The sequence below is a fragment of the Branchiostoma lanceolatum genome, chromosome 1 (genome assembly GCF_035083965.1).
Source record: "Branchiostoma lanceolatum isolate klBraLanc5 chromosome 1, klBraLanc5.hap2, whole genome shotgun sequence".
Classification (NCBI taxonomy): domain Eukaryota; kingdom Metazoa; phylum Chordata; class Leptocardii; order Amphioxiformes; family Branchiostomatidae; genus Branchiostoma; species Branchiostoma lanceolatum.
The window spans coordinates 2,527,809-2,540,632 of NC_089722.1; the positions used below are offsets into that span (position 1 = coordinate 2,527,809).

The 12,824-nt window shown below is 41.6% G+C and overlaps 2 protein-coding genes across 2 annotated transcripts in view; both read left to right on the plus strand.

Annotated features, from left to right (window-relative positions):
- The window catches only part of LOC136429523 (uncharacterized), a 28,580-nt gene extending 19,295 nt beyond the window's left edge, over positions 1-9,285 (plus strand). The window contains exon 5 of the mRNA XM_066419382.1: positions 8,929-9,285. Coding sequence (XP_066275479.1) covers positions 8,929-9,240 — 312 coding nt within the window. The 3' untranslated portion in view covers positions 9,241-9,285. The remainder of the gene's footprint in view (positions 1-8,928) is intronic.
- On the plus strand, positions 2,704-6,561 carry LOC136429555 (prothoracicotropic hormone-like). Its single transcript, XM_066419393.1, has 5 exons — positions 2,704-2,803; positions 3,136-3,292; positions 4,381-4,452; positions 4,750-4,908; positions 5,410-6,561. The coding sequence occupies exons 1-5, from the start codon at positions 2,792-2,794 to the stop codon at positions 5,541-5,543; spliced, it is 534 nt and encodes a 177-aa protein (XP_066275490.1). The 5' UTR covers positions 2,704-2,791; the 3' UTR covers positions 5,544-6,561.
- Positions 9,286-12,824: the final 3,539 nt, after the last annotated feature.

A 12,824-nucleotide genomic window follows, 5' to 3' on the forward strand; every position in this document is an offset into this window, starting at 1 on the left:
GATACGTTACACGAATCCGCATGTATCCGTCAGTATCCGCCAAAAATACAGAAAAATTCCTGTTCGTATCCGTCAGGATCTGTGGCATTTCCGTACAGTGTACGGCTCCGTATTCGTCGAAAATCCCTTACTTTCGGATTCTTCAGGAAATATTCCATATACCGGTGCGGAAATAGTCGGATACGTTACACGAATCCGCATGTATCCGTCAGTATCCGCCAAAAATACAGAAAAATCCCTGTTCGTATCCGTCAGGATCGGTGGCATTTCCGTACAGTGTACGGCTCCGTATTCGTCGAAAATCCCTTACTTTCGGATTCTTCAGGAAATATTCCATATACCGGTGCGGAAATAGTCGGATACCTTACACGAATCCGCATGTATCCGTCAGTATCCGTCAGTATCCGACAAAAATACAGAAAAATCCCGGTACGTATACGCCGGGAAACGAGGCCATTTCGTGCAGTGCCCGTGCGAGGCTCGCACGAGGCCGAAGAGTTCGGGCGACCTCCGACCGACCAAAAATCGGGTCTAAAATCCTCGGATGCCCGCCCGAATATTGGCCGAGCGCTGGGCGTTGCTCGGGCGAGCTACGGGCAAACTGTTGACGAGCTGTGCGAGTTCAAAAATCGTCGCCGAGGCCTCGCTGAATTTAAGCGCAGCTTCCAGTGACACGCGAACGTCGGCCGAGCTCCGAAAATTCGCCCGAAGCCCGTAGAATCGACAGGACGTCGGTCGTACTTCGCCCGAAAATCGCCATTTGGAGCTCGCCGACAAGTCGGCCGAGCTAATTTCCTGATTTGTGACGGGGGCTTTACGCCGCCGATGTTGTGCTCTTGAGAAAAGCACTTTACACGACTTTCCTCACCCCACAAAGGTGAAAAAATGGATATATTGTTCTCTGTACGTGGCACTGTTGAAATAAGTTATGGTGCCACGTCGTCCTCGTCTGTCCAAAATGGAAGTTAACAAAAAAAATACACCGGTGATGAAATACACAAACTAGCTCTGATTTCCGTATAAGAAAATGGACTAGTAGCTACCTTGAAGAGGGTATCTTACTCCACTATGGCGCAGCCCTATGAGATACCCATTCTACTGTCTCTAGGAAGGACGATCAGTATTCATGGTGATGAAAAATGACTCTCCAACCAGAGGAGGGGTTCCGGCTGGTTTTTGACGTGTTTTTGGTGACTTTGTCGGGCTCTCTGATTTTTCATTTGTTTGTGTGGGTTGGCGACACACAAAAAGGACAAAGTAGAAAGCGCGACAAAAACGCCTAAAACACGTCAAAAACCAACAGGAACGCCTCCTCTGCTTGGAGAGTAATGAAAAATGACATTGCTCATGATTCCTGTCACAACAGGTGCCTGACGATGTCTCTTCGGAGGATTTCGAGGCCAACTGGCGAGACTGGGCGGGCGTCAGTCTCCTGGAGAAGGAGGTATCTCCCGACATGGGCTACGCCTACTCAGCACTGTACAGGAGGGTCACACCCCACGGACCCTACCGCTACGTGGTACGGTCCGAGTTCACGGGGCTGCACGACAAACACGAAGCTGGCTTCGGGCTCGTCGGTAAACTTCGGGATTACTTCGGGTCCGACGCCCTGGCGACCAAGAAGATCGAGGCCGACGCCACTCTGTGCAGTGTTGTGATTGACATGCAGAAGTATTAGACACCAGTGGCAATTAATAGATAAAATCGATTAAGCTACCACTCATTCAGACATCTGCTGGTTTTGATTAGAAAAAACAGACGATAAAGCTATATTGTATATCATACAATAAAGAGAAAAACACACATTCAAGCAGTATATTTGTTTTCTTCTGCCTTGTCCCTGCCGCATATTGTGGATGTACAGTAATAATTCATTACGATCTGATACCGATCTGGCAAAAAGAAAGTTTACAAAACCTTAGCAGCTATACATGTATGTACGTAGTACTACAGACGTTGTTTTCTTATCAATTTTAAAAGGAGGTTTATCTCTTACAGCACAGACTACTGTTTTTGGTTGTATTTGTGTGTTCGCCCCTACAACTCAATATCTTCCAAATTGACTTGTATGCGATTTAGGCATGCTGGTAGATATGGCGGACTCAAAGAGTCGTGAAAATTGTGCCCCCCTGGATGTATTTTCAGGTACTGCAGCATTACAGGATGACACCCTCTTAATGCATGACAGAAGAGTGGTGCAGAGCAATGTTGACTGATTAGTTCGGCCAGGTCAGTGACCTTTATTTGGGACACCGGGACTAGTGAAGACGGCAATGACATTATGAAGGTCACACAAAAACTCTAATATTTCATTGAGGAATGAGACCTTCAATTTCTTGTTTAAAAATACAGTACATTTTCAATGGTCGGGGGGGGGGGGGTAAAGCAAGGGGTGTTTGCAAAAAGAACTCACTTTAGTTAGTTGACCTTCATTACGACAAAGATGGCCTTGTAATTTTTTCCTGTCTTTATGGACGAAACCATTTTGGAAGGAACGGGTGGGAATGACGTCTCCATTCTTTTTCTTCTTTTTCACCCAACAAAATAATTTACTACTGTCAAATAATGTTATCATCTTATATTCATCGACTCAACTTTAACATATTTTTTATGGTCAACATTATATATCAAAATGTTGTAATGCAAAAAGCACGCTGTTGCTATAACCCCCACCCCTAGACATATTGAACGACACTTACCTTAAATGCTGCAGTAACTTACTCTTCCACATTCCAACACGTCGACCAGTCAAGAACTACTGTTGAAACATTTCTCCCAACGAGACATAGTCATGGGACTTTTGGTGAGTCTTTTTTTTTCCTTTTACCTGAAAATTTATATTATTTATGTTCTACAAACAATAAGCACTTTTGCTGACGGTATTGTTAACTACTTTTATCCACAAATAAGCACTAAAGATGAAGTACAAGAACGATATGCACGCGCCATAGGATAGTCTTCGTAGTACGTAGGGCTTAAAAGACAAACATACGTTTTATTTTAGACATTTTTTTACACCGTTTACTGAGGAATCGTTGTTTTGCGATGTCTACGGAAGCTCTCAAAAGCTCTCAATAGTAGTTGAAATAGAGAAACACCGATATCAGTTTGCCTGATGACTGTTTCCGTCTGTAGGTGCTGTGCGTTACCGCCCTCTTGTTCGGGGTCATTCACGGGGAGGGGCTGAATCCCGAAGCCCAGGTGGCTCCAAAAATTCAGCCGATTGCAAAAAGCTTACTGGAATTGCTGAAAAAGGACGCCAGGGAGTTGGCCGAGATCGTCAAATATCACGGTGAGCACATATTTCAAAATTGTTTCAAAAATATTCATCAGCAAAATGATATTTTCATCGCAAACAGTGTATGTTTCTTACAAGGACGTTTGAAGGTCAAATTTTGATGCCGACATTTGGGGACAAGGGTTACACCATTTAGTTTACTTTTATGGCTATTCTATAATATACCAGAAGCACAATATTCATAACATAATGTAGAAAAGAAAATATCGATGATTTAAGATTACTATTGACTGTAGTATCTAAGTTAAGGCGAGCAAATTTAAGTCCCTGGCTCAGTATTTAGGCAGATCGCAAATATTCCCCTGAGGCAGGGCAGATGCAGTTTGATATCCTAGCACTACTCTCCAAGCAGATGACGGGTTCCGGCAGGTTTTTACGTGTCTTTAGGCTACTCTCCAAGCAGATGGGGATCCAGTGGTTACATGTAGATACTGCAACTCCCAGTCTGTGCTTATTCATTCCAACGAGTAGACAAATTGTCAACAATATATAACATTTAACCATCAAAACCAGGTGACTTGCCTTAAGCTAACTGTTTCGTCCTTGCCAACACACATCAACGAGTAGTTTTAATGTCATTCAGACAATAGACAATTATCTGACTTGTGGAACAACTAGTGCTAGGATACTCACCAAGCAGAGGACGGGTCCCGGCACGTTTTTTACTTGTTTTTAAGTGTTTGTGTCGGGCTTTCTACTTTTTCATTTTTTTTTGGTCTTTATAAAGAGACACACACAAGAATGAAAAAGTAGAAAGCCCGACACAAACGCTTAAAAACAAGTAAAAAACTTGTCGGAACCCGTCCTCTGCTTGAAGAGTATCCTAGCACTATGTGGTCCGACAAGTCAGATAATTGTCTATTGTCTAAATGACCTTAAAACCACTCGTTGATGTGTGTTGGCAAGGACGAAGCATTTAGCTTAAAGGCAAGTCAACTTGTTTTTATGGTTAAATTTTATATATTGTTTACAATTTGTCTATTTGTCGGCACGAATAAACACACCTTGTGACCCCTTTAATAACACTTACTCCATCCAGCAACGAACTATTTAACGAAAACAAACTTCAACTATTTATTCAGATAATGAACTGAACGCTGATGGGGACAAAACTGACCAGTCTGGAGGTCCTGGAGTTGAGGAGATCAAGCGTGGTATGTCATTTTTGACACAACCTAACTTATTGATTTAAGTGAATTACCTCTGGCATGTAACTACATAACCAATAAATAAATAAGGTAAATCGTACATTTGAGCACAAATGATATTTATTTGATTAAGATAAAATTAATCATCAAGATGAAATATGGTAACCTATGGATAAATTGTATAAACAACTTATGATTATCTAAATGCTTAATCAGATAATGTGTTAACGAAATGGCTAATTATAACTGCATAGTTTAGACTTCAACAAAGGGTGTAACACTCTATATGTGCATGTATCACAGACATAGGTACCTCCACGCCGACTGGGATCTGCACAGAGACTACTGGGGGAGGCGTCACTCCGTTGTGCAAGGAGTGTTACTACTATCGACGGCTGCCCGATGGTTACTTTCCAAAGTATCTTAACGAGCGAAAATGCCAGGCTGAACGGTGCCTGAATGGTGAGATCTCAACGATACACCTTAAATTTTATAGTATTATCAGTATTACCTCAATCGACCAACTTAAAAAGAAAACGTTACATCAAATCTGATGACTTTCTGTAAGTTTTTTTTTTGCCCTGTATATATCTACTTCCTTGCAATGCTGATTATGATAAAGGAGAATATAGTCAATACAGCAAAATTTGAAAGTAAAACTTATTCCGAAAATAATTTCATCAGGTTGTCAGAACATAGGATATTTGGAGTTTCTTTTAACACAACCAGGTAATCTCACCTGATTACGTTTCGGTGTCTATCAGACACCTTCTTCAGAGCTTCTGACTGGAGTTACTGCTTCTCACTGCTATAAGTAGCCGATGAAGGTGCGAGAAGCAGTACTCCAGTCAGAAGCTCTGAAGAATGTGTCTGGTGGACATCGAAACGTTAGCAGGTGAGATTACCTGGTTGTGTTTAAAGAAACTCTAAAAATCCAAAAACATATTCTCTAAATTGTTCTAGGAAACGGAGTGTGTCTGCAGCAGCATACGAAAGCTAATGTGCAGCAGAACGGCCGAACGTACACCCTGGACCTCGCATCGGGCTGCAAGTGCGGTATCAGGCAGGGCGATGCTATGGACAGCTACATTCCTTAAATTCAGCAACAGCAACGCTCTTTCTGCTCTCATGACGTGTCCTTAAAATGGTCAAAACAAGGATATGAATTCTAGCACTATTCTTTAAGTCGTAATTTAATATAAATAATGTAGACAGCTGATATAACATAGCTTATAAAAAATGTGTCCAGGGCTAAAATGATGTGTTTGTTTTGATATTTACTAATTACGGTTAATTAATTTGTAAACCAACTAGGAAACAGATATGTTCATATTGTGTTTTGTTGTTCTTAGCTCATTCACCTCAACAAAGAAGCAAAACGAGCATGTGTGAAGAGTTTATTAGGGTTCATTTTTCGGCAAAGTGAACAACGACTTAAAACATTTTTTCTATGTAACAAGAACGAGGATTTAAAAACTCCGTTGTCTTCTTCTCCTCTCGTGACACACACTTGCGATATAAATCTGTGAGCAAGAAGATAAAAGGTCAGTCTTAGATAACGGTGATGACCAAAATGACGATATATAGTCTTCACTTAGGCACTTGAACCAAAATCTTACCGTCAGAAGCCAAAACTTATATATGAATGGTTTATTTCAAAAGGTAAAATAATGCACAACAGTAGCAGTTGAAAAACTGAATTGTTGCTGTAGCATTTACATTAAAAGTCGTTCACGTCATTACACAATTAAATACGAAATACATGGTACAACACATCGATTATTAAAACCATTAATTCTTTAAGACAATATACAAAGATCTCAGCTTGTCAATGACATTCTTTTACTTAAATGAAAATGGTGACAGTGCAGTGTTAAAAATCAAAATGTCTATATTTTGACATCAGGAAGTTTGAAAAAATACTTAACGGTTATAAGATGTATAATCCTGCTATGCAGCAACTATTGACCTTTTAAATTGAGTTCCTTTGGATAATCTCTTAGCATTTCATCGTTGGTGTACATTGTATTTGCAAACAACACGGTTGTAACGCGGTGGTGTCATCTTAAGCTGTGCATTGAATTGATAAATAAAAGCTGTTTATTGGTGAATGTGCTTGGTCATTGTCTTGGTAGTCTTTTTTTGCCGATGTCTGAGACGTTTCTAGTTACTAGAGGTTTTTTGGGTATCATAAATATCCACCATAGATCTATTCCTATCTCTTATTCTTCAAATTCAGACCTGAACACATTTTTAAAAATGGCCGTTATGTACGCATCGCATATATGTACAGTGTAACATCGCGAACGACGGCGTGAAAACGCAATTTGTCGAACTTGAGTCATTTAGCAAGTGATGAAAATTAAAAGCGTTATTTGATATGTAATATTTGTCCACTGTTCACAGCCAGACAAATATTGTGTGTGTACGTGCAGGAAGACAGGGACATTCTGGGTATGAATATTAATTATCTTGGAGAAAACTGAAGGACAAAAATAGGAATAACACCAGGATATTTATGGTGCTGTTCTAGTGTCCAATAATAACTACATTAACAACTAGAACTAGAAAGCGGCGAAAACATACTTGATTGACATGAATTAATAGGGTATTAAGGCATCTTAAGATAACCCATCACTCAAAAAGAATTACACCAGTGGGGTCGTGTGGCGTAACGGCAGCGTGTTCGGCCCAGAACCCAGCGGTCCCGGGTTCGCATTCCCTTAAGCCGGCGTCACAATTCATGCGAGCATCGGCCGATTTTGTAGATCGCCGGAAGCTCGCCGAATTTCAAATTCGCCCGAGCGTCGACCGTATTTTTCACTGAAAACCTGCCCCGTCACAAATTGAACAGAGCTCGGGCGACGTCCGTCGAACGCTAATAATCATAAATCCCACATAAGACGGTACCATCTCTTGGACACGGACGAAGTCAGAATCAAATGGCCTGGTAACAATCTCAAATTTGGACCAACTTTACTTTCTGAGTTGTGGCAAATCTGTAGGGCACAAGTGAAGTAGGTGGGCACACTGAAAATAATCACATAAAGAGGAATTTTGTTATAGACCAATCAAAATACAAGTGCAGGAGCCACAAAGTCAACAGATCAGTCGTTTAACCCCGATCCAAAAATTTTCACCAAATAGAAATCGACCGAAGCTCGGGCGAACGCCGTCCGAGCTTCGACCGACCGTTGACAAGCCTATCGACGCCCTGCCGACGCCTGGGCGAGCCTCGGCAGACAAACATAGATCTATAATGACTCAGTGGACTTTCAACTAGTCATTTTGTGGAGAAAAAACTCAGGAAGTGAAGTCAAAGCTCAAAAGTCAAGCCCCAGTTCATTAATATACAAATTGAAACATCCAAACCAATACCAAAATGGAAACAAGAAGCATTGCCTTCGGTGTCAACATTTTATTTATAATTTTTTTTTTTTTAATGAAAATTTAACTTTGCATTGAATTGTCTTTCATTAGAAAAGTTTGGCAGCATTCTTCGACAAGTTGAAATTAGTATTAGTTAATATTGCAGTATCATTTATCATCTTATGTTATAAACCAAACTGTCGTTTCCTTTTATCTATAAACAAGAAGGAGTTCGGCCGAGGCCCGTCCAAGCTCCCATCAACACCTGCACAACGCTCGCCCGAAGCACGCCTTACTTTTCATGGGTCGGCCGGAACACTGACGACGGTCGTCCGATTATTGTTCAAGGCCCGTGCGAGGCTCGCACGAGGCCGAAGAGTTCGGGCGACCTCCGACCGACCAAAAATCGGGTCTAAAATCCTCGGATGCCCGCCCGAATATTGGCCGAGCGCTGGGCGTTGCTCGGGCGAGCTACGGGCAAACTGTTGACGAGCTGTGCGAGTTCAAAAATCGTCGCCGAGGCCTCGCTGAATTTAAGCGCAGCTTCCAGTGACACGCGAACGTCGGCCGAGCTCCGAAAATTCTTGAGAAAAGCACTTTACACGACTTTCCTCACCCCACAAAGGTGAAAAAATGGATATATTGTTCTCTGTACGTGGCACTGTTGAAATAAGTTATGGTGCCACGTCGTCCTCGTCTGTCCAAAATGGAAGTTAACAAAAAAAATACACCGGTGATGAAATACACAAACTAGCTCTGATTTCCGTATAAGAAAATGGACTAGTAGCTACCTTGAAGAGGGTATCTTACTCCACTATGGCGCAGCTCTATGAGATACCCATTCTACTGTCTCTAGGAAGGACGATCAGTATTCATGGTGATGAAAAATGACTCTCCAACCAGAGGAGGGGTTCCGGCTGGTTTTTGACGTGTTTTTGGTGACTTTGTCGGGCTCTCTGATTTTTCATTTGTTTGTGTGGGTTGGCGACACACAAAAAGGACAAAGTAGAAAGCGCGACAAAAACGCCTAAAAGACGTCAAAAACCAACAGGAACGCCTCCTCTGCTTGGAGAGTAATGAAAAATGACATTGCTCTGATTTCTGTCACAACAGGTGCCTGACGATGTCTCTTCGGAGGATTTCGAGGCCAACTGGCGAGACTTGGCGGGTGTCAGTCTGCTAGAGAAGGAGGTTTCGCCCGACATGGGCTACGCCAACTCAGCACTGTACAGGAGGGTCACACCCCACGGACCCTACCGCTACGTGGTACGGTCCGAGTTCACGGGGCTGCACGACAAGCACGAAGCTGGCTTCGGGCTCGTCGGTAAACTTCGGGATTACTTCGTGTCCGACGCTCTGGCGAGCAGGAAGATCGAGGCCGACGCCACTTTGTGCAGTGTTGTGATTGACATGCAGAAGTATTAGACATCAGTGGCAATTAATAGATAAAATCGATTAAGCTACCACTCATTTAGACATCTCCTGCTTTTGATTAGAAAAACAGACGATAAAGCTATATTGATTCATGCAATCATACAATAAAGAGAAGTAAAAACACACATTGAAGCAGTATTTGTGCTTTCTTTTGCCTTGTCCTTGCCACATAGTGTGGCTATGCAGTAATAATTCATTATGATCTGATAAAGATATATGGCAAAAATAAGGTTGGCAAAACGTTGGCAGCTATGTAGTGTACTACGTACAGAAATTATTTTTTATCATCTTAATCATCACCGACCGAGTTTCATTTCCGACGCGGTACTGTTTTTGGTTGTTTTTTGTGTTCGCCCCTACAACTTAAGATATTCTCGATTGACTTGTATGGATTTAGGCATATAGGTAGATATGGCGGACCCAAAGAGACGTGACAATTGTGCCCCCCCCCCCCCCAAGGTATTTTCACGTGCTGCAGTATTGCAGGCTGACACACAACCCCCTACCCGCAAGTGTGGCGCAGACCAAAGCTGACTAATTAGTCAGGCCAGGTCAGTGTTGTGATTGACATGCAGAAATATTAGATATCAGCGACAATTGATAAACGAAATTGATTAAGCTACCACGTGCACTCATTCAGACATCTGCTGCGTGTGATAAGAAAAAACAAAAGATAAAGCTATACTGTTTCATGCAATCATACAATCAAGAGAACTAAAGACACATATTCAAGAAGTATATTTTCTTTATTGTCCTTGCCGCATAGTGCGGCTATGTAGTAATAATTCATTACGACCAGATAAAGATATATGGCACAAATAAAGTTCTTTTCTTATTATCTTAGTCTTCACCTCCCAAAAGGAGGTTCATTTCCGACGGGTTACTGTTTTAGGATGTCTTTTGTGTTCGCCCCTACAACTAAAGATCTTCTAGATTGACTTTCATGGATCTAGGCATATGGGTAAATATGGCGGACCCAAAGACATGTGACAACACGTCGACGAGTCAAGAACTACTGTTGAAACATTTCTCCCCACGAGACATAGTCATGGGGCTTTTGGTGAGTCTTTTAGTTCCCTTTTACCTGTAAATTTATAACATTTATGTTCTACAAACAATAAGCACGTTTGCTGACGGAATTTTAACTATTTTTATCCACAAATAAGCACTAAAGATGAAGTACAAGAACGATATGCACGCGCCATAGGATAGTCTTCGTAGTACGCAGGGCTTAAAAGACAAACATACGTTTTATTTTAGACATTCTTTTATACCGTTTACTGAGGTGTCGTTGTTTTGCGATGTCTACGGAAGCTCTCAGAAGCTTTCAATATTAACTGAAATAGAGAAACACCGACATCAGTTTGCCAGATTGTTTTCGTCCGTAGGTGCTGTGCGTTGCCGCCCTCCTGTTCGGGGTCATTCATGGGGAGGGGCCGGATCCCAAGGCCCAGGTGGCTCCAAAAAATCAGCCGATCGCAAAAAGCTTACTGGAATTGCTGAAAAAGGACGCCAGGGAGTTGGCCGAGATCGTCAAATATCACGGTTAGCACAAAATTGTTTCAAAAACAATTATCAGCAATTTTCATCGCAAACAGTGTATGTTTGCTACAAGGAGGTTTGAAGGTCAAATCTTTATGCCGACAAGGGTTGCACCATTTAGTTGCCGTTTTGGCTATTTTGCTTTATATACCAGAAGCGCAATATTCTTTACATATGTAGAAAATGAAAAATTGTTGATTTAAGATTATCATTGATTGTAGTATTCTAAACTAAGGCGATCCTGAGCAAAAAGTAAGTCTGACCCAGTATTTAGGCAGATCGCAAACATCCCCCTGAGGCAGGGTAGATGTAGTTTGCTATCCTAGCACTATGTGGTCCAACAAGTAGGATAATTGGCCATTGTCTGAATGACCTTTAAACTACTCGTTGATGTGTGTTAGCAAGTACGAAACAGTTTGCTCGAGGTAGGTCAACTGGTTTTGATGGTTAAATGGTACATATTGTTGAAAACAGTTTGTCTAATCGTCGGCACGACGAATAAACAAAGACTGGTAGTTGTGGTATCTAACCACTGGAGCCACCCCCTCCCAAGCAACGAACTTCAACTATTGCAAGAATATTCCTCAAACAGTGACTTAAAAAAAAAAAAAGAAGCGTAGCGAAATGCGCACCTCCAAATTTTCGACGTCTTCTGTACGTCTTGTTCACGAAGTGACCAGTCTCGCGAGACTAGGCCGAGCTTTGTGACGATCTTCCTGCCTCCCCTAATTACGTGCTGGGATGAACCGTACCGGAGGTTGGGAGCTGCCCAAGTCCTACTTACCCCTACTCCGCAAGGAGGCGGGGGAGGCAGGAAGATCGTCACAAGTCTCGGCCTAGTCTCGTGTTCTCGCGAGACTAGGTCACTCGGTGAACAAGACGTACAGAAGACGTCGAAAATTTGGAGGTGCGTATTTCGCTACCCTTCTTTTTTTTTAGGCACTGTTTGAGGAATATTCTTGCAACTGTTATTACACGCGACTGATGAATTTATTCAACAACTTCAACTATTTATTCAGATAATGAACTGAACGCTGATGAGGACAAAACTGAACAGTCTGGAGGTCCTGGAGTTGAGGAGATCAAGCGTGGTATGCCATTTTTTACACAACCTAGCTTATGGATTTTATGTAAATAGCCCCCGGCTAGTTGAGCAACACTGGCATGTAACTTCATGCTGAACCAATAAATACATGAATAAAGTAAATCGTACGTTTTAAGCACAAATAATGTTGATTGCTCCATAATTAGACTTTAACATAAACAATATTTATTGACACAACAAAAGTACAGCGACTATCGTAAAGTCTTCTACAACTGTACATGCAAACAACAAACAACAAACAATGGGATACAGAATGATTAACCTACGTACAAGTATATGAATAATTCAACACGTTGAGTTTAACCTGTCATTACCCTGCTAGTTTTAACAAAGAGTGTAGTTCTCAATATGCGCATACATCACAGACATAGGTACCTCCTCCCCGACTGGGATCTGCACAGAGGATACCGCGGACGGCTTCACCCCGCTATGTAAGGAGTGCTACTACCTGCGACAGCTGCCCGCTGGTTACGTCCCGCAGTATCTTAACGAGCGGAAATGCCAGGCTCAACAGTGCATGGGAGGTAAGATGCACCTTAGCACATAAAGCAAACCTCAATCGACAAACTTTTTTTTTTTTTTTGATATGTCTTATACCTTTTTTTTCACATTTTATTCACAATATACATCAATGTTACAGCAAATATATTACACTTGTTACAATGTTGGCACCAAACTTACAAAAAAAAATGTTATACGGTGCTTATTTTTTCAACATTCAAGGACTTACTGTAAATTTTGTGCCTCGTTTATCTCTACTTCCTTATATTCCTACTTAATATGATAAAAAATAACATAGTTGATAAAGCAAAATGTTAATGAAATACATATTCTATGATTGAAATAAAAGGCTCTTCTCACAGAACCAAGTGATTTGTTCAAGCGACGTTTCGGTGACCATCCGTCACCTTCTTGAATGCAATTTTAA

Excerpts from the sequence above, each read along its gene's own strand:
- LOC136429555 (XM_066419393.1), top strand. Across the intron at positions 3,293-4,380 it reads CGAGATCGTCAAATATCACG|ATAATGAACTGAACGCTGAT; the intron begins GTGAGCACATAT and ends CTATTTATTCAG. Across the intron at positions 4,909-5,409 it reads GGCTGAACGGTGCCTGAATG|GAAACGGAGTGTGTCTGCAG; the intron begins GTGAGATCTCAA and ends AAATTGTTCTAG.